The 27,755-nt window shown below is 39.2% G+C and overlaps 1 protein-coding gene and 1 long non-coding RNA gene across 6 annotated transcripts in view; one reads left to right on the forward strand and one right to left on the reverse strand.

Moving 5' to 3' along the window:
* Positions 1 to 27,438, reverse strand: LOC106495057 (uncharacterized). Of its 2 annotated transcripts, none has more exons than XR_010886146.1 (3): positions 27,177 to 27,438; positions 10,517 to 10,546; positions 1 to 404 (listed from the first exon to the last, which is right to left on the reverse strand). It is a non-coding gene; the product is annotated as an uncharacterized lncRNA (long non-coding RNA). The 2 variants fall into 2 exon arrangements; XR_001294393.1 differs by lacking the exon at positions 1 to 404 and adding an exon at positions 7,100 to 7,281.
* The window catches only part of NR6A1 (nuclear receptor subfamily 6 group A member 1), a 103,208-nt gene that overhangs the window by 19,810 nt on the left and 55,643 nt on the right, over positions 1 to 27,755 (forward strand). For 2 of the 4 annotated variants that reach the window (XM_067309095.1, XM_067309096.1), the window contains exon 2: positions 1,834 to 1,893. In XM_067309095.1, coding sequence (XP_067165196.1) covers positions 1,851 to 1,893 — 43 coding nt within the window. In that variant the 5' untranslated portion in view covers positions 1,834 to 1,850. Of the gene's footprint in view, positions 1 to 1,759; positions 1,894 to 27,755 lie in introns of those variants that run through there. The other 2 variants (XM_067309097.1, XM_067309098.1) reach the window with 1 other exon arrangement.

The following is a 27,755-nucleotide window of genomic DNA, read 5'->3' on the forward strand; positions in this document are numbered from 1 at the left end:
GAAAGCTGAGTTGTGCGCAGTACTGATATCTAAACAGACTAAATCTTTATCATTCTCAGAATAACATTTAATGCCGTGCTTGCAACTTTCCAGGTTATTTTGGCTATATATGAAAGCGTATGCATCTCTTACATAGAAGAAAACACTAAAGTCTTTACAGGTATCTGAAATTGCCATATTGCATATGAAGAATCTTTTTACTTACAAAAATATGGGCATGGTTTATGACCTGCTAGCTCTTTCGGGGGTTAGCAATTCCTGCATTAGGGAGGCTACAGAAATAAGGTAGAAAACGGGAAGATGCCAAACCAGTTTTTGTCCTGTAAGCAGTTGAAAAATATACTCCACAGAGCATGACTGTCAAATGCTGCAGTCCAGCAGTGTGGCATGCAGCTTTCCAAAGACTGGTGAAAGAAATGCAAATAAGAGACAAGTCAGATATAAATGAATTGATTTGTTCAAAAGTTCAGGGCAGTTTATATCTCCATAATTTAACAGAGAGGGCATTTTTGAATAAACCTGTCATTGTTTTTATTGTAGCTCTTTGACTGTGGCTGGTACTTAGCGTGTCGATATGCTGTTGGTTTTGTATAGTGCAAGGGAGTAGGTTCCTAAGCAAAGTGCTCTTGATAGGTGTGGCACGAAAGTGTGGTACAAGGATTAACTTAACATAAGCATGGTGCTATGTCTGCTCTTCACATGCTATAAAAATGGTCTGCTAAAGTGTTTACATTTGTAGTTTGCCCAGTTAGACCCAAACTTTGCACTTTTTAGTGTAAACAGTCTTCAGTGAGTGGCATGCTATTGAATAAATCAGAACTATAAAAAATGTGAAACACAGTATTTGGACCAATTAGAAGCTTCTGGCTGTGGGCTGAAGTTATGCTTCTAAGACTGTGTTCTATAGTTGAGGAATGTGAAGTTGTAGTATGCATTTCTTGTGTCTTAAAGCTAAATATGAGAATTTTATATAATGACATGGTATCTGCTAGCATCAGAATGATGGAGACTGTTTTGCTTGATAACTTGGGAACTGGTAGAAATGTGATGAGACTGAATGTCCATTTAAAAAAAAAGTGACATCAAACCCCAAAGAGACCATATCCCTGTTTTACCTGATCTAATTAGATTAAAACTAACTCTGTTCCAAGAAAATAGTTCTCTTTCTGGTTTGGGTCCTGGAAAGGTGGATCCTTCTCAAAACACAGAGAGTATCTGGCACTTGATTCAGATCAGGTTTTGACTTTGTTTTTTTTTGTTTGTTTTAATTAGCAAAAGATAGGAAGCTAGTCTCGTTTCCTCTTGCTTCAGAAAATAAAGCTTTGTCTTCAGAGACACTTGTTTCTGATGCTCCTTCAGGTCAAATGCGAAGTGACACCAGCATTTGTGGAAGGGGAGCTCTCTTGTGATAGAAATGTTTTGAAGGCAGGCCAGGCACAGCTGGGACACCATCCTCTCCTTTCGTTCCAAAGTAATGCTCCACTTTAGAAGTTGATATTGTATGCAATTTAAAGCTGACAGAATTTAGGATTTCTTCATGGTGAAAATTGTTTTGATGCAATATTCACAAACCATCTCAAGTTACCAGATTACAGAAATGGCTGCTCTGAAAAGTAGATCTGGAGATAATGCATATGTGAGATAGAAATCTTTTAAAGAAGAAAGGACAGCACTGTTAAATTTACTGCCTCTCAAAGCAACTTCTGTCTACAGATAAATGGAAGATAGGAATATTCAATTTAAATGCAAAAATAACTTTTCAAAATTAAAGGGTTTTTTTAAGCGCTTGGTAAAATGCACATAACAATCTTCTCATTTTCACTTTCCCATTAGCTACAGATGTGGAGCAGATGAGTTCCTCTTCTCCTGTCCTTCCTATGAACTCCGTGGGCAGTAAGTACCACTTTTTATTGGCACATATGATGAGGTGGAATTTCTTACTCTCTGAGATTATCTAAAGGGGTGAATTCATCCTTCACTGTACAAACTTTGAGAAGTTTTAAAGCTAATGCTTATGCATGGAGGTGGGGATGCTGATATCGGCATACTTGAATAGCTCTTTCTCACGAAAATAGCATGGAGCAGGTCTGTACATCAGCGTTTACACCAGTATAATGCTGCTTGTCTAAGGTGTTTTCCCATTAGAGAGGTATCAGTGGAAGCTGTAAAGCAGATGTTTGTATCATACAGTGATAAAATGATTGAAAAACTTGAGGTGCTGGTAAATTATGTTGGCATGAAAGTATCTATCTTAAGTGTATCAGTGTTATATTTTGAAATTCTCATAGCCTGGGATTTCTGATGAAATTGAAAGCAGTTAGTTGGTAAAATCCTCTTCCAATTCAATGAATTCTAGGCCTGTAACTTTGAGACTTTGAAAATTCTAGCTGCTGGACACTTAATATAATGCAAATTCAGAATTATTTTTTTATTACTCCATCTAGTGGTATTTGTATCCGAGGACCAAATGTATTTTGTCGATAATAATCCACTAGGTGGCAACAAGACCTTGCCAGACTTGGGGAAGTTACAGGCTTAAACTCAAAACAATTGTATTCATAACAGAGGGATGAGCTCTGTGCACATTCTTCATTTGATGCAACTTTTTATGGCTTGTTTTTTTCAAAACTCTCAGCATTTTTCAAATATGGCAGATTATTAACTGACAGTTCATTTTAAAAATAATGCTCAGATGTTGGGAACCAACTAAAAGCCTAACAGTCAGGATACTGTCACTTTACCTTCCACGTTATTGTGCTGATGGATTTACGCTTACGAGAGAACATTGAGGCTTTGGAGAACTATGGTTCCTCTATAGTGAGAAAAGTGGTTTCTCTCTCTATAAGGAGAACAGTTGTGTGTATTAAATGTATAATAGGTTCAGAGTTGTAAATGTGTGCGCAGTTGTTTGTGTGTTCATTGGTAAAGGACACTTTTGTATGCATCTAGCCAGGCTTTCATGTAGTTGATCACTTGCATATGGAAACAGATAAAGTTTCACATGCGTATATACAGTAATTTAAGGTGCCATTTAAATTTGTGGCTCATAAAAATATGTGGATTCAGAGCCTGTTATAGCTTAATTTTACTGCATTCAGGTCTACTGTGTGTTAATAGGTATTTAAACTCAATTTTCCACAATATTCTCCTATCAGGATGTATCTGCTAAATACTACAAGTAAGGCTGTCTAACAAGAATTGAATGACCCTTCCTTCTCCCTTAAATCTTTGTATATTATTGCTAGTCTAATTTGTCTAGCTAGAGCTTTCATGTCCGATGTGTTATCTTTTGCTGAACTGAAAAATGCTTGTCAAATTTTTGTTCCTTATGAAGATACTTATATAAACTTTTGATAAACTAAATAAACTGAGCTCCTGGAGTTCTTTTGATGTCTTCACGTCTTTTGATCTAAACCACGTTGCTGGTGGGCAGGCTGAGCTGCAGCAGCCAGGCGCGCGGTGGGTCTGCTGGGCCGGTGCCACCAGGCAGAGGCACGGGGCAGACGGCGGGGCTGGTGCCATCCTTCGCCTGCTGCCGCGTGTTCGGGCAGAGCTAGCCTCTCGGAGCTGGGGTGTCGAGAGGAGCGCTGGCAGCTCACCGCGTGGCAATTCTTAAACTTCTCCAGCCCCAGCTGTCCAGCTCCTGCAGTACTGGCTGTGCTGAGCGCGTGCCAGCGCTCAGCTTCATTCATCCTGGTGTGCTGAGTTAGACTAATGTGAGTGGCAGTAGGTTCTGCTGCCTGTCCTACAGTTAGGATCTCTGAAAGGAAGTGTATAGCTGGTGCCAAAAACACCTGAAACCTCCCAAGCATGAATTTTTTAGAATTCTATGCATTTCTGCTTAGCTGTTTTCCCCTAGTGAGTTTTTTCCTTGATTGAACATTTTGCTGTCTCATTACCAAACTTGATTAAAGCAAAAGCTCTAAGGATTTTCACAATGGAGTAGAAAACTGAATGCTAAACAGTTTCCCAAAAACTGAATTCTTTTGTTTATTTGTGCATTCAGAGTACTTAAGAACTGTGGAGTATGACTTAAACATGAGGTTTAAGCACATGCATTAGCAAACCAGGCAGTGGCCCCTTTACTGTAGTTTTTCCAGTTTGTCTGAGATGTCTTATCCAGTGTAATTGCAGTGAATTATTTTCACGTTTCTTTGCAGTAAAGACGAACATCTCTCTGTCAGAACTTTTCTTTTGTATTTTCATACAGGTGTATGTGGGGAAAACTAGTAGGCTGTGTGAAACTTCTGTGTTTAAAATGACAACATACAAGTGCTTTCTTGTACGTTATTTAAGATGCCACTGGAAAAAACCAAACTGATTCACTTTGAGTGAATCTTCTAAACAGTCTGAAAGATTCAAAATTTAAAATACAAAATGTCAAACTGGATTCAAAACCAAGTCTTCTGTCATCTGTCTAGTTTTAACAATGTTTAAACAATTCGGCAGGCATGCTTTTTAATAATCCTTTCAGGTTGTTCTTTCTTGTATTACTGCAATGAATTTTCTGTATCAAACTACCATCCTTACAAAGAGTTTAAGTGGAAATGCTTTCTGTAGGAGACTGAACCGTGCCCTTCAGTGTCAGACCTGGGGGAGAGAGGAGGGTTTTTGTTTGGTTTGTTTGTTTTTTAAGACCCATTTTTGCAGAGAGTCATCTGTTAGTTTTGCAGTTCTGTTGAATTCAATGAAAATTCTTGTCTATAAAATTGAATGAGGTTAAGCAGAACAAGCAAATGGGGGTTTTATTTTTAATATTCAGCTAATCTGAGTTAGTAAATTGTTCAGACTTGGACTATGCAGCAAGCTTATGAAGACAGTTATTGTCTGATATCCAGCACAGCATGTCTAAACAGTGTCTTTCAAAAAAAAAAAAAAAAAATCCTGTGAGCAACTGGAGGAATAAATAAGGCATAAGAAAATGGTTGGACCCTTTATTACACAGTGAATTGGCTGTGCCAATTCCAGGCAAAACAGAATTCACTTTTCCCCATTCGGTCTTTCCCTGCCACCCCCTCCCTGACCATCAGGTTGTAGGGGTGGTGGGGATGCATAGCACAGGTCTAAGCCCTCCCCTCTCGCCGCTCGCTTGTCTCTTTGCGACTGTTACATAAAGTCGTCTTGATGGTGGGATTGTGGGGCGCAAGTATGTTTCATGTAAATCGTAAAAATTTTGCTTCCGCACTTTTCACTAGCCTTTGTCAGACAAAGCTTTTCTAACCTGAATCTTCATCGCTGCAGTTCAAGCTTGCCCTGCCCACCACAGCAATGAAAGGATTGTTCTCTGCAGCATCTTAGTCATTGATAACTTGCTGCTCCCCCACCTCTCCATTCCCAGCCGTATCAGTCCTGAGCCACACAACCCTCATCCTGTCATCTCTCACTAGTTGCTTTTTAGGACTTCAGTTACTCTTACTGCTGTTCCATAGCTTGTCTTCGTGGGGAGGAAGCTTCATTTCTATAACCTGGTGAAGCTCATGCATAGGCTTGAGGCATACACTTTACTGATAGGGAAAGCTGAGACTGACAACCATAAGGAGTAAGGTGCCACCTTTATTAAAATATAGTTAGCTGATCAACTGTTGTAGCTCCCTTTTGACCCTCTAAAAATTCTAGTGCAGCTCTTTTGATGTGAGACAATGCTAAAAGCATTACTTTAACTCCTATAGCCTAGGTAGATCACTGGGAGTTATCTAAATAACTTCAAAGGTGCCTAGGAAAAAATTACTTAAAGTTTTAGTCAAAATTTAACAGTAGTAATATGGCAGAGCTCCATGGCTTTCAGTCTGTGCTAGCTGGCTATGACTAACCCAGGCTTCCCTGGACTTGACTCCACTGCAAATGGTTGTAGTTCAGCTGCGTTTTGGAGCTTCCTGCTTCTTTTGATTAACTACCCTGGGTCTGTTCTGCCCCTGCAATTTGTTTAACTGATTAGGCAGCTCTGACATCTGCCCATTTCCCGGAACATGCAGAAATGTTAATAACAGTCCCTACTCCGAGGAAGGAGGAAAGCAGAGCGGGGCAAGGAAGGGTTTGTAGTGAGAGGGTCCCAATAGCAGAGGAGGGTACAAGGACCACTTTGCGCAGCAGAGTCCAGCACGGCCTGAAGTCCTTCAGGAACATCTCTGCCATGAGAACAAGGTGGCCTGGGAGCCAAGACTTTGGGAAGCTGGGGGGAGAAGGGCAGAAGAAAGAGGCTATTGTTTTCGCCCACTGTCCTCTGAAACATGACCCCTTCCCAGGCCGGGAAAGTTCTTGTTTAGTAGTAATGTGATGACTTTGCTGGTATTACACTGAGAGTACTGTGAAGGATTATAATGATAATGTCCGTAGAGGTTGGGTCTATTGCTATCACTTACATGCAGTAAAACAAAGAATGAACTTGGTGGGTGGCTGAAACATGAACCATGAAACATGGCTAGGGCTAACACCTGATAAACATCTGTTAATAAAGTGCATTCCATCTTTGCATTTCTTCTGGCATCTTTCTGATACAGACTGGCCTGTTTTGGCTTTAATTTCAGGAAGAGCTGCTATAATAGCAGCTGAGTGTCATCTTTTGGCTTCTAAAGGTGAAGACTGAAAATGCTGGGGTGGAGATCATCCAGCTGTTGGTGCTAGTGGAGTATAACCTCTAACATCAGTTTGTTTTGTAGGAGCAGAGAAACTTTTTTGGCACTCTGTCTTTGCAGATCACTTTTGCTGTGTGGTTAGAGGCTGTTTTTCAGGGTTGGGAAGAGGAAAGGTGCCACAAAACACCTTGTTCCAACTTGAATTCTGTAGTCAGACTATTGATATAACTGCCTCTCTGGAAAACCCACTTAACGATCATTAAATCATTCCTTGTGTATAGTCTGCTAGCTCTCTAGTGTACATTTGGGTCTTTTCTGGTTTAAAAAAATATATATTTTTTTACATATAAAGTTATACCTAATGTTCAAATTTATAATATACATGGAAAAATATTTGAAGTTAATGATAAAAGCTAATCAGTAGGCTATTCCTACTCTTCCATAAGTTTGCTTTGCACAAGTAAAATTTTCTTTAAAAAACACTTCACAGCAAAAATATAGATTACAAGATAATATTTTTATGTGCTTCAGTAAGCAGTACAGACTTGTACAAAAATGCACATGACAGTTGTTGGTCAGGTTTTCATATTTAAACAGTAGGATTTCCTTATTCTTTATAAAGTGTTCAACATGGAAGCAGCTTTGCTTGAAGCTGATAAATGACAGAAGTCTGCTTCAGTCTGTACTGAAGATGGATCATGATGTTTTCCTGTATTTAGAAGAAAAGCACCTCAGTGGACACATACTTACTAGACCCACGAGGTCCAGTATATTGCATGACTTCAGAATCTTCCAAGGACTGCCTATAAATGGGTTTGTTCAGGCCTTGCGAGAGAAGAATCTTTCTTGCACAGCTTTAGAAGTTACAATATTGAATTGGAGTCTGTTCTTGCAGTGCTGTACAAAAGGATGTGCCTGAAATGCTTCATACAGTTAATATGCTTCCCAAAAAACTGTACCTGTGCCCTGTTACAGGGTCTGCTTTTCTATAAGGGTTACTCTTATTTTAACCGCAATTTACTACTTTGCAAAACGTTAATCCTCACAGTGGCTGTCGGGTGGGAAAGAGCATCAGCGCAGGCACGTGCTCATGAAGGAAACTAATGACTTGTCCTAAAATTCCTCGGTGAGATAATGGCAGAGCCGTAGACCTGCCCTGTACACTTATTGCTAGACAGAACTTAAATACAGTGCTTCTTCAACAAGAAGCTTAAGTCACTTTTCTTGCCAACCCCCCTGCAACGCTCGGCTCGTCTGAACGCACAGGCTCTTAGCTAGCTGGTCCGCAGTTTGCATTCATTGATCAGTGAGTTGATAGAAACGAAAACCCACCGACAGCAATGAATGTTGATTGCAGCCATTAGGCGCTTAAGATGTGCAGCGCTGCTTCTTCAGACAACTCAGTTATTTGTGTGCTTTTGCATGGAATAAATGATACTGTTGTCATCTCAGTCTCAGGACGTACTTCAGGACTGCTTAAAGTCTCGGTGACTCTGGAAAGCGCACTTGCACCCGCTGTTAAAGCCCGCCGCATTGCAGCCTACCTCGAGCGCTCGCGGAGGGTGCCGGAGAGCCACGGTGGAGGTGCCCGTGCCGCTAGCGTAGCGTTGCGTTGCGCTCGGCGGCAGGGACAGGTATTTCCTCGCTGCCCAGCTGCGGGCACCAGCGGGAGGCACAGGGACAGCTGGCCGTGCTGCGCAGGCCGGGGCTGCGGGCCGGGGCCGGCGCTGCTGGCGAGCAGCTGTTGGAAATTGCGCGAGGGTCCCCAGCAGCAAATGCACTGGTGTGCCAGAGCTGCTGCTAGCAAAGCTCAAGTTGCTAGCCCAAATGGAAAGGAGGTTTCCATCCTGATCTGGCCTGTATCCTGCTATTTTGAACATATACCATACTCAGATTTGTTTCTAAATTTACCATATGCTTGTGGATACGTTATTGCTTTTGTGCTGTTAATACAAACCCATTACACTCAGATGCTTTGTTTTGCAGAAATTATGCTTAGTTTATATCAATTTTTTTCTTAAATAGAAAACAACCATTTCTTATATACCAATTCTTCTGGGAGAAGGTAGAACTAGGAAAACTCAACTAGTTTCTTTGCTCTTAATATAATCTGTAAATCGTGACCTGTTAATAGCAACCATGCGTGAAACATTATGAAGGTTTCCATTTAACAGAGGGTTTGCGATAAACCTCAAGGTACAGTCAACGGTCGATGGTTTTTTCTAGTTCTCAAACTCACCGACAGCGTTGAATGTTCGCTGAAGCTATCCGACGATGGCTGTATACATGCGCTGTACATACTTTCCATGCATATGTTTTCCATAGACTAGCAGTGGAAACACTGCTGAGGGCTGCACATTCTTTGTTGTAAAGTCTTAAACTGCAAGTATTTTAATTATGAAATGGAACCATGATGGCTAATGAATTGCAGAAGTGTAAGACTATGGTTACTGATGCTAAATTGACTTAATGTTTCTTAAACCAGCTTTGAACATACCTGAATTATAGCTGTGAAAAAGCCTTTCCTCTTGTGGATATAAATATTCTAAATAGCTATGGGAGGAGTTTTAAAAATGTTTCAGATTTCTTTATAAAGTTCACTTAAAAAAAAAAAAAAAAACAAAGCGGGGGGGTGGCGACACATCCCACAACTGCAAACCAACTGAAGCAGGAGGAGGGGGGGCAGCGCCACTTTCATTTCTCAGTAGTGTGTAGCTTATTTGTATCTCTGCAGTTCATATCCCCTTTCTTCTTGATCTTGGGTCTTCAGAAAGCTTTCTCTGTGCCAGTGCTTTAAGGCACTCCAGTTCTCAGCGACTGCTCGGTTAAGCTGAGGTGACCCTTTGATGGCAAGAACATCTTATTGGGTGAAATCCCTAGAGAAAGGGATGGGGATTTAGTCACGTTGCCTCTCGAACCACTCAATTCCAAGCAGATTAACTTTGCCCTGAAATGTTTCTCATACTGGCTGCGTTTGAGGTGACGCTCCCCACCTATCTTTTGGGTAGGCAAACAGCACAAAACACGCTTGATCCTATTACTTCATCCCTCTGCTGCCTCTGCTTGCTTACTTTTCTGATGTCCTCCGAGCCACTGAGAAGTTGTGTCCCTGCGAGAAGCTTGCGGATGACTCTTCTGCTGTTGTCCGTGGCAGCTTGACAGCATGAGCGGGCATCGCTGAACCACAAAATGAGCGTACACCGTGGGTCAGATTCTTCTATTCCCTTCAGAGTCAAGCAGCCTGACATTCAGCGGGTTGGGAAATTCTGCCCAAAGTGAACAGCTACCTGGAAGAACTTTGATTTCCAAGTAATTTTTAACATGATCTAGAACATTATCAGAGTGTAGGCAGCTTTCCCCCTAAGCTGCAAGTTTTCAACTGAATATGTAGATGTCTGCCTACAAACATACTGGTGAGAATAAACGATTGCATAAGCTTTTGACTGAAAAGCGGAAAAAGGGATTTATTCTCTTTAAATCTCTATATTACATCTGCCTATTTATTTTCAGTTTTCCCAGCTGGTTTGAGAGATAAATTACTTGCAGCTTGTTTGTTAGAATGAAATCTCCTGCTTTATGTGAAATAACTTTGCTGTGAGTGAAGTGGACTGTACAAAGTTAAAGCGAATAACTTACCACTTAAATTCTGTGACTTTGAATTCAGAGTGTTTTCTCTTGTCCTAGGGCCTGTTAAGTGTCTATCTCAATATCCTGAGCAGATGTATGCAACTTAAACAACAATGAACAATAAGCATATTGCCTCATAAAATATTTGAAATCAATTAATCTACTTATATTGAACAAGCTGTATCTTCATTTGAGAGATGAGCTTGTTTGCAGAATAGTTTGTAGTCTGCACTTAAATGGACTGATTTTAGTGGTAATAATAAACATCAACTGATCCTGAAAATTGAAAGAATTCTCTGAAAGTTACCAACTCTCACCTTTTTCTTGCCATCTTTTTGGAGCAGGAGCTGGTGGAAAGAGCAAAGAAAATTTCAGTTAATAACAAGCAATGATCAACCTCAAGTCTTAAGCCTCATGAGTGTTGCAATTGGAAGGGTAACTGCACGTGCTAGGTACAATGTAAATCAGGGAAACTAAGTTCAAGTCAAGCATGAAATTTTAATCTTAACATACAGTTGAGTATATTTAAACTATATGAGTATATTTAAACTATATTGTTGGGAGACTTTTTCCTGAGTTCATCTTTTCTTCTTCCTTTTTTACTTCTCCTGACCTTCTACTTGGTAACTGTCATCTACTCATTTCACAGTCTGAGAGCTTGAATTTCTTCTGAATGTTAAAAACAAACCGTATAAGTTATTTCTATATCTTGGCTGCATGTTGACTCCCTCTTGCAAAGTTCAAAGCTCTCTAGCAGCTGATTTTGGACAGATTCTGAGATGAAAGAAAAATATTCTCTGGAAACAATATAACGGGGCAATATATGCAAGGCTTGGGATCAGTGGAGGTGTAGTCTTTACAACCATCCCCAAAACAGTATGCAAAATCCATATTCTCCTCTGAGTCTCCAAGAGCTTTCTCTTAATTTTATATATATGTGTGTGTGTATAAATATCTCTTATAAAAATATATAAAGAAACATATGGAAGATTAGCCTGTTACTGTGAGAGGTCCTTCATAAAATTCAGTTCCCTCAAAACTTGTGGAAATAAATATCTGGGTGGAGAAAAGAATCTGTTAATGAACCTGCTGAGACTCTGCAGCATGCACGTGCATCATCGCAGACACTGGAGAATCCACACCTTTCTAAATGCTTCAGTAATGGGAAAAGCATTAAGTGGACCTCGCACCTTCTTAGATACTAGTCACTCAGCCGTGAGACATGAGTATTTGAAAACCAGACTTCATTAGCTCTGCTTGTCAAACTCCTTGTAAACTGGAATCTTTGTAAGGTTAATCAATGTAATAGCATGAATGAGAGCGGTGGTGGATTGCTGAAGCAGAACTTTGTGAGTACTGCAGACTCAAGCACATTAGATGTTCTTTCAATGTATACTGGAGAGAATGGATTTTTATTAAAAAAAAAAAAAAAAAAGTTTCCTCAAAATATGCCTGCAAACCCTGAAACACAGATTAACTGCCTGAAGTATGGTGACAGAATTTAGTTAATTGTGTGGATGTTTATGATATTCTGTGTATTTATGGTGCCTGAACAATTCTTATACGCTAACTTCGTCATTCTAAACAGTGGAAAGACAAGAGGATGTAATCCCTGACAGTATTTTTATTCTTTCTACTGTTTCACTGAAATTTGGATGAGTGTTTAGGGAGCAATGCCAATGACAAATACTTCAGAATCAGCAGTCTGCTATAATTAGCATTGGAGACTTTTTTTTTCCTAAGCGTCCAAAAGTTCTTTAGACTACTATTTGACAAGTCCTTGGACAATGGGAAAAGATCAGGGAGAAAGCAAAGAAACTAGTTACCCATCTACTCCATTTGCCCTTTTGGAATAATACATAGTGCTGTGATGCTGATCCTAGACAAAATAAATGCAAAGCTCTTGTGCAACCTCAGAGAAATGTAATTAATACCAGTTTCCAGGAATTTATGGAGGACTTATCAGGTTATTTTGATTAATTTTGAGTTGACAAGATTGCTTATGGATGTGACATACCCTAGACTTTTGTAAGGTGTATACGGTATGACATGTTAAACTGACATAGTACATATTTGTTGTAGGAAATGTTAAAAGAATTAAAAAATGACAAACAGGTAGGTCTCAGTGCAATTCTGAATGGGAACTTGAGCAAGTGGCTGCAGTCTTAGAATGGTGGTCATATTTAGTAGTTCAGAATCCAAGACCTTTGAAAAGGGAAATATATTCAGAAAAATAAATAACAAAAGATTCAAATATGAAATAGATGCTTTGATTATTCATGGAGCAATGTTATTCTTTCAGATAGTAAAGGTATTTAGCTATCTTTAAGCGTAGCTGTCTTTTGATATAAAACAACCTACCAAAACTAAAGGGGAATAATACTGAGGTCTTGAGTGGAATGTACATGAAGATTACAAGTAAAATAAAATTCCCTAAAACCAAGCAGCGAAGGTTAAGGGGTTTTGTCCTGTTTAGTTAAAATCTTTACCTGCACAAATGAGCCAGTTAGTGCATGGCAACACTGCCTTCAACTTAGTAATGTGTATATTTTTGTAGCGGAAAAGCAGAACCATGAAGTTGAGTATTAGTACAGAAAAAACATTTTGAAATACTCTTCAGAAACTTGATGTGTAAACTTCTGTTTCAAGAGCATATGGAAAAGCAGAAAGCTTTCTTGGCCTACAGGAAGATGATGCTGCAACAAAGCAAGTGATTTCGTATCCTGCACTGCTTGCTTTTGGTAAATATTAGACTAAGTCTCTGCAAGTGTCATTAGCATAAAATAAATTATTTTGTTAGTTTCAATTCTTGTTGCAAAATATAGTATTTAAATTTTTTTTTTTAGAAATAACATTGTAAATTCAAGAAAACCCTGAGAGCAGGTTGGCTACTCCTTTTCCTTTGGTATTTTTAATAAAATGGTAATTTGATACAGCTGTAAAATGAGGTAAGCTACAGTATTCCCTTTTCTTTAAAAGAGAGACTTTTCACACCTACTTAAAAACTGAGAAATCCCTCAACAAGTCTTAGCGACAACATGGGACTCTGTTCAGGGTTCCTACCAAAGTAATGACTTGCATGAATGCAGAATAAACCTATCGACAAAGGTGCTTAACGTCAGCACCATCTCTCCCCCACAGTGTGCGGTCTAGCACTGTCCTTCCATTGACTGCTGTGCAGTAACATGGTTTCATGTTGGACATGTAAAAAGATTGCAAGAACAATTCTTTTAAATGAATAGGATGAGTTGATTTGTGCCCACCTGAGCACAGTGCGGTTTATTTTCTTTAGCCAGCAGTATTAACCAGTTGAGTAATCCTTTGTAGTTGTATAAGAAGGGATGATTTGAGCTTCTGTTACCAAAAAGGTTTTTTCACCAAAACAAAATATGTGCATTGATACAGAGCTACAACCACAGCACCCAGTACATAAGTCTCTTATTATATTTAAGACGCTATTTCCAGAATATATAAGCAGGATATAGGATTGTTTTGATTCAAAATGCTAGACTCTTCCTTTCCATGGCTCAATCAGATCTCTGGATAGTGGTAGTTTTCTTTTTTCTTTTCAGCATGAAATAAGGCATTTATGAATGAGCTAATCTGGATATTCTTTCAATTTGACAACCCAGGTTGAGTAATTGGATGCCTTCTGATTTTTTCTGAGCATTTTACTGAAATCTTTCCAAGCCACTGAAATTTCTACAGCTGAAATAGCTGTATCTTTTTAAACAAAATGTGTTCTATATTTCTAGAATAAACAAACTTTCAGAATCAAAACCTCAAGCTACTGTGATCTGCTGAACTAAGTATTTGTCAATTTTGCTTGTAGTCCTGGGGCTGGAAGACATCATAATATGCAGAAGCCTCCTTGCTGATCTACTTACATAGGCACAATCACACTGGGTTAGAGTCCAGATTCATCTAGCTCTGTCCCCCATGGCTTGTTGTGTAAGGTGAAGTGATCGGATGCACACTGTTGCAAGACCTGCCTGCCTCTTCGCCAACTCTTCCTGAGGAGTGTAAATGCGATTTTGCCCAGGCAAACTGGGGAGGAGGGCGGAGGAAGCTCCTTCGGGAAGACGAGAGCGTTCCCGTGCGCCTGGCAGGCGGCAGGCTGGGTGGGTTTTTTGAGTAGACCTAGCATGACTCTTACAACTTTTGGAGCGAGCTGTGTTTACAGGCTATTTGTACCTACGCTGTACAAGGAATAGAAATGATCTTATATCTTCATCTCATTTCACTAACTTCAGGAATTATTTGTCCTTATTAAAAACAGCTAGCTTAATGTTTGGGAGCACTACTGAACTGTAGCTGTTAGCTGCAATCAATAAAGCAGTTCTGATATTAAGAAAAAAAATATCAAAACACTGGCTAACGGGTGCCTAGAAAAGAATATAAGCAGGAAAATCTTGCATATTTCCTTCTTATGATTTCCTATCTTCCAACCATTTTCAACACACAGATGTCTGGAGATAGCAGTGGCTTCTGTGTATTCAGTAACCATCAATGGATTTCTCTTTCATGAACTTGTCCAGTCTCCCTGTGAACTCCTGTCTTATCCCACATCTTTGAAGTTAACGTTTGGTGCCATAAAAATTACTGTCAATGTTAGATTCATTGTTTTTAATAGAGAGGAATCTCAGGTGTCCTCCTGAAAAAGTTTTGCAGTTATACTATGCCCTGACACATTTTACCAATATTGGTAAAATGCACAGTTTTCAGGAAAGAAATCTCATTTTCTCAAAATCTTCTGTCCTGTTTTTCAACCACTTATTCTCTGGCCTGGCAAACATGCCACCATTGTTCCAGTTCTGATCTACACTGCGGAAGAATTAGTGCAGTTAATATGTGGACTGCACCACTGGATTAGGACAATTCAGAAATTAGCCAATATTTTTCTTTGTCTCTCCTTAGCTGTCATCTGTGAATTTGGAACTACTAAAATCATTTACAGGTACCAAGAAATATCTTCACTCTTAAGTAAAATGATCTCTGGTTTCATTTTTCAGAAAAAAGTACGGCAGCCCTGTGTGTTTGATTCTCCAAAATGTGTCAATTTTGAATTTGTAAATAATATGGTCTCTTTGATGTATCAAGTGTGCTAATTCTTCATCACTGAAATATTTATCCAGCATCACTCTTGACTCTTGAGTATTATGCAGGTGAATGCAGAATAAGTACTTCTTTGGAAGATATTTCTATGCTGAATGCTCTTCTTGACCAGCCACCGTATGCGTCTGTGGTGAAGACCAAAAGGGTTTCCCATTACTTGTGAATTCAGGCACGGTTTCTGTGCCTCAGTTTCAGAAAGGAGAGACAGAGGTGACCATACCTACTAGATTCTATTAGTATTTGAAAAATTAACCTTGAGATTATTTTTCTTTTTAGTAGTTTTTTTTAATTATTGACACAGCCATCAGTATGATAGTCCTCTTCAGTGAAAACTAGTTCTTTTGTTGTACAGAACTGACTTTCTGCTTTGAGATAGGAAATGTCTGGACTTGGCCAGGCTTTTTTGTGGTAGGGAGGGCAGAAAATGTTTTCTGTTCTCAAACTAGCCTCAACGGTCATATGGGGATCTCCGTGTTATTGGTTTTGAAATGCATAGTGTGGTTGGAGACGATAATGGTCAAGAGAATTAACTTCTCCCCTGTTTTGGATGAACCAGTGCGTGCTGCAAAACCTGCTTGCTGTGGACTCTTCCTGAAAACGATGCCTGCCTTGGGGTGTATATTCTATAAGTCATTTTAATTTTTCAATTTTAGATAGCGAAGAAATGCCCAGAAGCTGCATATCCACTTGACAAATATAAGAAATATTTTGCAAAGTAGTCAGAAGAGAAACGTAAAGTATTTGTTTTGTTTACATGGGTTGATGTTGAAAGGCTACGCTCCAGGGGCAGCGGCTGCTGCGGAAGGGGAGGACGCAGGCTGGTTTCCCTAGTTAGCAGGCGTCTCCCTTGCGATTCCACACTCGTGACAGTGCCCCATTTAGCTGCTGCAACGTATCCGTGTTCACACATTGGTCGTGCTTAACAATGTAAAAATGTAGATTTTTCATATGTTAATTGGGACTTTCAAATACCACTTACTCTCACTGTCTTAGAATATTAACAGTCCTAGCTGGATAAAGCTTAGATCATCTGCTTTGGGTGCAGTATGTATGGAGAGGGATCAAATTAAGGATTTGCCTTTCAGAATCATAATGTCTCTTCCTGATTCATTGATAACTTGTTCTTTGAAGATGATTAGTTTCTCTATTTCCAGTTATACCATCTAGTAATTCTCATCTGATAGATTTCTAGATGTGCAGTTCTTCTCACAAGAAACTGGTCTAAAATCTGAATCTTTTTGGCTTAGTTTAGGCAGCCTGGCACCTCAGGGATGTTTTTATGTTGCCATCTTGTAGGATTCCATTTCAGGAACCATTCAGAACAATAAAGATTTGGGTTCTAATAACCCTAAATAACTGAAGCAACAAAAATGAGGTGCAATGGGCAGGAAGAAGGTAGGAGATGATCCTGCCCATCATCCCCCCTTTCACCTCCTCGCAGCAGTTGCTGGTTTCCTACAGCCTGGCAACGTCTGGTTAACCTGACTTCTAGGTGAAAATGTAATAGTCTTTTAATGAGAAGTATGCCTTTCTCATGAGTTGAGTGGTGCTACACACACACACACACACACACACACGGCACTGATCTCACTGAAATCATGCAAGACACCAGCTTCCCATTTTCTGTGTTTGGTTATTCCAATTCAGTCACAGCAGGTACCATGAGGCTTCACTGTATCTTTCTCCTTACTGTTAGAAAAAACTTTATTACATCTTGGGCATGGTCTGACCTCTGCAATGGATGTATTTCCTCTGCGTTTCATTGTTGCTTGTTCAGGTTTTCACAAAGAATTCATTTAGGCCTGTTTGCAAATGAACTAAACCAGTGTATTCTAAGGATACTACTAGTGTTTAATTCCATTTTTTCCTAATATTTTGCTTGCTTTTTTAATTAAGCCCCCCTTTTTTTTGCTTCAGATTGGTGGTTAAAATCTTACCTGTCTATAATAGTGACTTAGGTCATTTTAGGATATATCAGGTTTTTAATTAACATAAGTTTCCTAATTTGTGGCTAAAACAAACTTTTGCTGCCTTTGTCTCAATCTGTATGAGGATGATTTGTTCTTGATGCATGAATGTAATATTGAACTATCTGAACAATTTTTGTAAAGATATGAGATTTGAATGTGGAAGAACCTGTCTAGCTGAATTTTTGGCATTTGGAGTGATGTGTAATACTGAGACCTGTGGGCAGAATACTTCTGAATACACTCGCCTCTCCTCTTTTACATTTGATTTATTCCACCATTTCGCTTTGCAATTAGACTGGAAAAAAACCGTAATGGTCAATTAATGATATAGTCATGCCCCCAAGGTATGTGCTGCACTTGGTTAATGGATTTTCATCAAGAAACAGAATCTTGGTTAAGAGTTGGAGTTGTTCCCGTGGCGCTGGGGGCCGGGGCCCTGAGATGGTATTTGCACGCAGGGCGTTAGCTTCAGGCAACTGCTGCCGTTGTCGAGACGACTCGCTTTATATACATCTCCTCTGCTGGTGTTCGAAACAGGTGGTAGCTTCTGTAAAATGTGTCGTATGCCCCAGGAGAGGGGAAGGATGCCTTCCATGTATCACCAAGATATGACTTTTTTTTTTTAATTTGAGGAATTAGATGTCTCAGACAACTCAAGGACTGCCTTCATTTATCTAATAAGGCTTTGGTGTATTTTGTAAGACTTGCGCAAATTTACTATCCTGAATTTTTGCACTATTGTGTTTTATAAAACCATGTTACATTGCAAGGTTTATACATGTAGTTACAAGATAATGTAGTTCTTTTATTAAAAGGGAAAAAGGAAGTGCATAAGGGCTTCAAAAAAACTTATTTCTTTTTGTAAAGGACATCTTTTCTGTAAAAAATAGAAAAATGTAGTAAAAGACCATATTGGGAAAATACTGTGCTTCAAAATTTGAAGGCTGTCACATTTTAAGATTGAAGTTCTTTGGTTTTTTAGTTCTCTTTACTCTCCTAATATTCTACTTGCTATCTAGACTGCTTCTGACACTGAGCTGTTGTTTGCTAACATCAGTCCACAAAATCTAAGCTCTCTTTTTATGATGTTAATAGCTGATCTAGATTTCTTTATGTATGCTTAAGACATTTTTTTCTCTTGTGCATTGCTCAGAATTTAGTATGCGTTTATTGATACTTATCCAGTCACTCAGTAATTGTAACTGAGTGCTCGTTTTTGTTTTTTTATTCTGAATAATTTTGTATCTTCTGCAAAGAGTGAGCCACTTCGCTCTCTGTTCCTTATTCCAGATCACAGATCAGCTCACTGTACAACATACGTCTCAATAATACTCCTATGGACTTTCCTCATAACTTCCCTCCCTCTTGAAAGCTGGTGGCTTGTTCATACCTGGTTTCTCATTCTTTAACCAGTTGTTAAATATTAATCCATGGGAGGACCTCCTTTGTTATCCCCTGGCGGCTTAGCTTGTCTGAATCCTTGATGAGAGACGCCACCGGAAACCTTTTTGAAATCCAGATGTTTGAATGGATCATCCTTACATATGTTGACTCCTTTGAAAAACTGTCAGATTTGAGGTGTCTTTTCTACAGAAAAGGTGTCTTTTCTACGAAAGCCATTGTTGACTTTTCCACATGACACTGTATTTATTTATGTTTTTTTCTAATTTGGTTCTTCATTACAGTTGCTGCTGGTTTGCCCAGCCACGGATGCCAAATCTAGAGGGTGTTGTGTCCTGCCTACCTCATGAACTTTTTTTTAAAGATCAGTGTCTTCCTCTGATACCATGGCCATTTTAATCAATATGTTCTACATCCCAGCTGTTAACAGTTGAGCAACCTCATAATCAAGTCTCTTTAGAATTTAAGAGTGACCATCATCTATCTGCTTCTTACAGTTACTATTTAATATACTTTTTCTACTATTTTGTTCTGCTGACGCTTAAATTTGAGACAATGACTGATGGAGTAATAAACTCAACCAGAAACACCTACTATTGCTGTGATACTTTTCCTCCCACTGCTTGTGTATGCTGCTCAACTAGAGAATAGCAGTATCAGGAGTATCTTCAAAGACTCTTTGATAGCAACTAAGTATGATTTGAGAAAAAGAGAAAAATAAGGTTGGTTCTCTCATCTAGTGACCAGGCAAATATTCTATTGGAAGGGAGACATGTTCCCCTGTTATTTAATTAACATATTCCCCTGTATATTTAATTTCTTTGCTTTTGTGTGCCTTTAAATATTGGATGGATGGGGATGTGACACCCAGGTGAGCAGGACTGCCATTCTTTGCCGAATTATACATTTGGCCTATTTAAATGTAGCCATCATGTGAAATGCAAAATAAGAAAATGTACTCATGTTCATTTAGAAGAATGATCTTAGGATAATGTCACACAAATATTGCTGGGTTTTTATCTTGACTATAGAATAAATTGGTCCCAGTGTGCTGTGAGATGCACAGAAAAGCTGAATAGGAAAGTAGCATAAAATTCAGGTGACTTGGTAGATTTAGCTTTAGAACTTTGAAAGAATTGGAACTGATTCACTAAGCACAATTTATTAAGGAGCAACATACTGGAGATTTTAACTTGGGAATCATAAACTATTGGCATCATTTTATTTTTTGTGCCCTTTGCTGCAGTAGTTTGATTCCATTACCTCCCTTTTCTCCAGGGGTATACTAAGAGCACAACTGTGCTAGATAATTTTGTACCATAGTTTTCATACCACAATAATGTGAGCCACAGAGACTGAAGGTGGTAATAATTTTAAAACTGGCATACTGTTCTTTCAACTGTGGATTCAACCATCACTTCATTGTTTTTATCATTTTCTTTTACATTAAACTCGTTGGTCTTTAGAAAATACTTTCTAATATTCTGAGATATACCTTCTCCCTTTCCCTCTCCCAAGTCCTTTCACCCACAAATTGAAGCGTGCTTGCATAACTATACTTCAGTAATTGCTTTCTAACTGGAACAATTACCAGCCAGTGAGGAGAGAGGAAATTTTTCATAAAATGTTTCAAACTGAAATCTGTTTTTACGTGGCTTCAAAACGGCAGCCCAGGAAGCACAGGTGGGTATACTGCACTAGTGTCAAAATTCAGAGAATAAAATCTTCGTACTCAGGTAAGTAAACACAGCTTTGGAGGGAAGTCTGGTTCTGTCCTCCGACTGAGCAGTGCAAATCAACTAGCCTTTGAGGACACCTCAAAGCTCCCGCAGAATGGCACAGATGAAATAGCCTAGCTTTACTCAAATATTTCAGTACGTTCTTCGTTTTCCAAGTAGAATCCAGAAATACCACATCTATCCATTGGTTACTTAAGGGAAAATGAATTAAATAGGGCAAACAAAGCTGAAGCTAAGCTATTACGTATTTCAGATTGCTCAGTATTTGGCACGTGGACCAAATGTTTTAGATTATAAGGCATAAGCCTTTTGGAACCTTAAGTTATTTTAAAATTAAATGGATGACAGGCACAGGTCTGCTGCATGGATTTGATTTTCATTGGATATTAGTGGAAGTGGTAAGCAACGTCTGTAAGTATCTAATAAAGCTATTTTCTGCTATTATAGAAAGGTTTACTATGAGAAACAGAACTGAGACAGTACCATATTTTCAGTAAAACAAATTGAACAGATTCTCAGAAATCTAGGTCACAGTAACAGATGACCTATACATGGTCCTAGTTTTTGATGCAACTGTCTAATCTGCTCTGAGAGTACTCGCCAGACATCATTCCTAATTGACCTTGATATTCAGTGAACAGAGAGAAAGCTAAAGCCACATGATATTTAAATCTTTAGCAGGAAAAAATATACGGCAAACTTGAATGCATTCTCTTTTATAACTAGAATCTAAATTTGTCATGTGAACTTCATCTGCAGACGTGTTGATCATCTTAATCTGAATTTCAGACTCCACCTAAGGAAATAAATCTGAATATGAATAGCCATTCATAACGTCTAGTACATGAGGAGAGTTTTCATGTCTGCTGTATAACCATATTTTGTAATGCAGTTGCCCCGCTAGACTTCCACCAGACTTTCTCATAAAGGTCTGATGTTTTCTGTCAAGGTGAGAGCTCCCTTAGCTCCGCTGGACTAGTCGGTTCAGTGAAAAAAGGATTCTGCAGAGCACAAACCTGTTGGTACCCAGCTTTAAGGTACTGTAATTCCGTAAATGGGAATAGATGACATGTCAAGGCACTGGAATGCATGTAGCTGTAACTGTAAGTATAGCACGGGGGAGCTGAGATTACGGTAGGTGTGGGTAAACCCCGGCCCCCTCAGTTTATAGACCAGACTAAGCTTTTTTGTTCACGACATCTGAGTTTAGATGTAGTGTTGTTTACAGAAAGCACTACCGACTTTCCACGTGTTAAAAAAGATGGATGTGTTCTTTGTGCTGAAGTAAATGAATGGTCTCAGGAAGGCCAAAAGAAGTTAAGTAATATAGCCTTAAATGATCATATGACAAGATACTTTTCAAGAAAATTATAAATTGTTGTAGGTTACCAAATTAAGAATCAGTGAACATCCCATAGGAACGTCTCAGATTGATAACGTGAGTGGACCTCGCTGACTGTTTTAATGAGGCACGTATTTGGCAAGAAATGACCTCATCGCTCCTGAGGTCCATCATGCTGTACACAGTAGCCATCATGAAAATCCCAGACGATGTCTATCGTGCATTAAAGGCAGTCGTGAGTCGTGCTGCGGAGGAGCCCGCCGTAAGCCGGTTGCAGTATCGTATACACAGACATGCTGGTGCCTTGCGTGCAGCTCCGTGCCCGTTCAGTCCGTCGCACCGCCTACTGCGCGCTCTGCTAGCCTTAATCACGGTTTGGCATCTCGTCTCAGACAGTCGGGAGTTTTTTGTACAAAACACTGGTTAACCACAGATCTGAGTAATGTGGTGTTGCAAAACCAAACTGTATACTGTTGTAAGAAAGTTACGATTGAAAGCGGCCTGCTACTAAGAAAGCGGTATTTCTGTTCTCCAGGTTATAGTAATACTGATTCACATGCATGTATTTAGCTGCTACAATTAATTGTTTAATACAGAAGTTTTTTTCATTATTAAGATGCAGTACTTCTAATGAACTCAAAATTTGCCTTTTTTTTTTTTTCTTTTCCCCAATAGTCATTCATGGGGATTGTAGTAATTTCTTTGATGGTATTAAAGTTCAGGACAGCTGCTCATGGTTCAAACTATTGTAAGGCAGTACAGGGAAAGTAAGAATGACTGAAGTCTATTTAAAAGCTACTTTATCAATCTATATGTCAGTACTTCATATGAAAAAACATGTCTTCATATTTATCTTTAATATTTTTATATTAAAGATTTTTTGTTGTCTGTTGAATTCTTAATGTTTGTAATATCACTTTTGAGTGATATTAACCAATACTGTGTTTTTGAAATGATTATAGCATCTGCTCACTACTATTAAGATAAAATTAAATACTTAAGAAGATTCCATATTTTTTGTTTAATTGCCAAGTGTATTGCTAAATTCTGACATACCTGATGCATTTTCATTAGCAAACTAACCCTGTAAAGCAATATTATATATTAATGGTCTCATTATATACACTGTGGTATTTTGCATCTGCTGCAATTTCAAAGTCTGTTAGTGGTTAATAGGTGTCTTCTCTTTTCTGAGGGGCCTTTGGGTGTCTTTATAAACTTGGAATAGCCATTACTGGATTTGGGAAAACTGACTTCTATGTATACCTTTAAAAAAAAAAAAAAAAAAGGGGGGGGAACTTTGACAGCCATCAGCATCCTTTTATTATGTGCATGATGGGATTATTTTCATGTCCAAGATGAGTATACAGATGTTTGCAGATGGGAGAGTGTGCCTGGACATTCCTTTTATGGCTTTTTTGATGAGGCAGAAACTCCTTTGTGCCAACCTCTAACAGTCTGTTTTCTATTCTGAGTGATATGCTTAGCAGGTATTCAGACTTACAGATATTTCAATTGATTGCAGGGACGGAAAACAACTTTGCAGAATATTTTCTTTTTCGAAAGAAAATATTTTCAAAATCAATCTCCTGATGGATACCAAGTATTAGCAGTCTTAGAGGTAACAGAAAAGGCTGCTGTAAGTTAACAGCAATACCATGGTATTAAATCTAAAACTGTGTCATGGGTAGAGCTATCAATATCCTTAACATTGACTAAAAATCATCTGTAGTATTTGATTCAAAGGCTTGGTTTTGGAAGATCCTTTTGGGTTTGTAAGTGTCAGCAAGAAAAGAAGAAAAATCAAAATAGCTTGACTGTAATCTAGCCTGATTCTTGTCATCTAAGTTTTATTGGGAGGTAATACACCTGAGCCATTGTACTACACGAGAAAGAGAATTCAGGGAAATTATATAATTAAGCAGACAAAACTGACTCTTGTGGAAAGTATTTACATTTTTTGTATTTCTAATGTCGTGAAATAGCAGCCAAAAGTGGTATGAGCTGGCCCTTCAAATATAGGGATATTTTGTATTACTCTTACCAGTATCACTTTAGAGAAGATTTCATTTTTTTCAAAAGTTTTATGTGTTGTTTTGCTCATCTGTTCTTTTTTGCCCCATGGTGACCAAAGGAGCAACGGAAGCAACTCCACCATCTACCTAATAGGTTGGTGCGGAGTATCAGCACAGCCAAGACTCTCCAGGATTCTTCCTAGGTATCTCCAGGAATAATATATACTTGAAAGATAGGCTGTTTTCCTCAGTTTCAAATTTTTCCGTCCTTCTTCCTTTCTTTTCTTTTTCTTTTTAATTTTTTTGGTGAGGTTGCAAAGGTTGCAGTTATAAAATGTGTATGCTTAAGAGCCTACATGGAAAAGTGTTTTATATTTCAATGATGCTTCATATCTCTGCAGTTCATAATAAAAGCATACATTTCACAACTGCAATGCCCTGTAGTTCCCATTTTTTTTCCTTGGGTAAAGAAAATAATTAAGTCTTTCATGCTTCACTTCTAGTGATAGTCATAAGTAGAGATACTGTTGAATGCTGTACCTAAAGACTGTATCTGTATGCCTGTGAAAAATGTTTTAATACCCAGTTTGACTGGGAATTCCATCTGATGTTACAGTGGTAGGATAAGTAAGGTTTATTTAATTAAAAAAATTAATTAATTTTAATTAAAAAAAAAAAAAGACGAGGGACAGCCCACACCCTTCTGCCATACTGGTAAAAATGGAACCTGCTTCTGGCACTCAGCTGATGTAACATGCACAGCTAGGGGCAGGCTTTTAATTTAATAAATCCTGCTGGTTGGTTTTCTAATCTTTATAATTTCTGCTCATTGGCTCCAATCAGAGGATTAAAGCCCTGTCTCTGAGGAGTTCTTATTTTAACTCCAAAAGACTGGGGGGGGAAATAGGAGGAATAGGCTATACCAGACCCTATAGTTTGGGTTTTTTTCTTCTCATTTATTTTGATATTTGCCAATTTGAAATGAATAAATAACGTTCTCCTAAATACAGCAGATAAAGGAAGTAAACTGAGTATACCCTTTATGATGAAATCAGCTGTCTAACTAGATCTCCTTTCAGGCACCGTTAAAATGAAGTCTATTACAACAGGAACACCTCTCACGCTAGACATCAGCTGCTTCGGTAAAGAATCCGTGCTTTTTATAAACGCTTTGTGAGTTCTTCTGTCTTCCAAATTCTTTTAACTTTTTTTCTGCGAATTAAAATCTCCAGCCACATCATGCTGCTTAAGTCAGCGTGCTTTCCAGACCACGGCGTAGTGGCCATAGCTGAAACGTACCGTGCGGACTTCATGATTTTATGTACTGTGACAATAAAGCTTTTATGACATTCTAGGTGGTTAAAAATGGCAGTAAGGAGCTCTTAAACATGGCACAGTTATGTTGCTTTTCTGCAACAGCAGACCTGCCAATAGTGCATCAAAAGCTGTAATTTCCTGTTCACTGAAGCCCCCTATCTCTGTGCTGCCTTAAGCTTTGTGTCCCATAGCTTGTGCCTGTGTGCTAACAAATCTCTATTGTCCAGTGGGTCGAATAGTGGCTGGAACTAAAGAATTGCTGTCTGGTTTCTATTCAAATCCAGGTAGTCGGATATATGAATGGAGTTTCTCGAACAGCCATGCGAATAACCTCTGCTCTGCGTGGAAGCTACAAATGCTTTACTAACGCACAGGTTTGCAGCTAAACTCGTTAGGTGCAGAATGCACAAGTGCTTAAAATATACTTTTAATGCTCCCTCTTGGTTTTTAATACTTAATAACTTTTAAAATGTACTATCTCGCATTTCTGGAGAAAACAAGGGCAAATCATCACCTTATGAACTTTCTAAACTTGTTGAAGAATTCAGGTTATAGTAAAAAAACAAAAACCCATCCATTTCATTTTCAAATCTAAGAAACTGATAGGAAAAGTTTATGAACTCAACAAATTTATTTTCTCAGGACGTACTAAATTTATAAGTGTATGTTGACTAAGTCTTTTAGAATACACAATCCATTGAAAAGCATCACAGTTAACAATTGCGGATACTTTGGACAGCAAATATATGACATTTTTAATGATAAATTATGATAGATAAAAATTTCTCATATGATAGTTTCAGCATGGATATCAGATTTAGGGAATACTGCAAATCAGGTTTCATTTTACTGTAATTCTTTTTTTAACTAATAGTTTTGGTAATTTGAACTAAAATAATGCTGATGTACTGCTTCATCAAAGCAAAACCTCTTTGCAAAGAAACGTCTACATGAACAAAATGAAGCAATAAAAAAAAAAAATCCACGAAACACAGGCTGTCCTAGATTTCTACCGTTTCCTCCTGAAAAATATTCCAGCTATAAAAATAACAACAACTGTTGCTAAGCAATTGTTGATCGCTCTATTTTCTGCAAGCAGAAGAAAGTCTGGAGCGTTAACAACCGCTAGAAAGATTGTTCTGCGGGTTTCTCCCCTGCCATGTTGCAGGTAACATGGAAGAGAGCTGGTTTATGTATTTTGTCTCAAAGTCAGACAGCTTCGCGAGCAGCAGCGTGCGGATTACGAGAGTTAGACAAAAGCAGGCGCGACTGGAGGGGGGGGGGGGGGAGGCTCGGGGCATTTCCTGTCACTCACAACACATTCCAGCTCACTAAAATTCTCCGCACCCTTTTTCCCCCTTTCTCCCCCCCCCCCCCGGCTCTTCTAGCTGCGGTTATTTCGGGTTCGCCTTCCCCCGGCCGAGGCTGCTTCCCGGCGCCGCATTCCTGCAGACGGCACAAAGCGCAGCTGGGGAAAATGGCTGGCAGCGGCGGAGCGCGCACGAGCGAGCGCCTCGCCCGCTCCCGGCCGCTCCCGGCGCGCAGCAGCTGGCTGACCTGTCTCGGCCGCCGCTGGCCCAGTGCGCGACCTGGGCTGTCTGGCTTCGCCTCCTGCCTTTGTCCCTGTCTGGCTCAGTTCCTCTCTGTCTATATTTGCCTCCGCCGGCCCTCCGGGCTACGCCAAGTGTTTGGTTACATAAAACTGCACATTTAAACGCGGTCGGAACTTCAAACTTCGTGCAATTATTTAAGTTTCTTCTTCTTTTCTACCTTTTTCGCTTGGGGGGGCGATCTCCTTTTTTGTTGTTTTTTTTTTTTTTTTTAAGCAGATGAAGTGGCAGGAAAACCTTTGTGTATTCATCGTGCACTAACTGGTTTTGTAACTATCTCCAGCTGTGTTATATTATGAGATGTATATAAAAAGCTTCTGTTCAGAGAACAAAGGAACACGTGCAGAAATGAGACTGGAAAAAAATTCACTGACAGCATTTCAGTATGCAAGGTATTCATAAGTTCTTAGCAATATTTCTAACAGGCTTAGTATTAAAGAATATTGAAACATGAATTAAAATTCTTACCTAGCGAAACAAATGGAGTAGTCCTGAACTGTTATGGGAAAGATTTTTGTAGTTGGATCTTTGTCCAAAAAGTTGTAGCTGGTGCAGGCAGGAGAGCAACTTCCCTGCAGCTCACCATGAATTGCTTTAGCGTCGAAGCAGCACTCCCAGCTAGCATGGTGCTCTGCTCTGATCAAGAAACGCAGCCATGAGTTTGTCACTAAATATCAGAAGCTCGAAAGCAGGCTAGACGCGGTATTGAACGGCTCCAGATTTCCTTGCAGCCCTGTCTGCTTCACTTGAATTGAACTATATATGACCCAGATGATGGACAGAAGCAAATTCAGTCATGTGCAGGGCTGGGACACAGCCTATTTGCTGATCCCTGGCAGTGTAAGGGTTTGGCTCCTGATTGGGCCAGACCCCGATCATTGAAATGTGAAGCCCTATACCATTCTTTTGGCTGTAATTCAGGACGGCTTGTTTGGGTGTCTAGCTGCCTTCGCTGCTAGCGAAACGCTTTTAAAGTTGTCTGTTTAATTTGGTATTACTTTTCCTGTTTGAGGCTAAGCACCTGCCTCAGCGCGCGGCTGCGGGGAC

This window comes from Apteryx mantelli, chromosome 21 (genome assembly GCF_036417845.1).
Source record: "Apteryx mantelli isolate bAptMan1 chromosome 21, bAptMan1.hap1, whole genome shotgun sequence".
NCBI lineage: Eukaryota > Metazoa > Chordata > Aves > Apterygiformes > Apterygidae > Apteryx > Apteryx mantelli.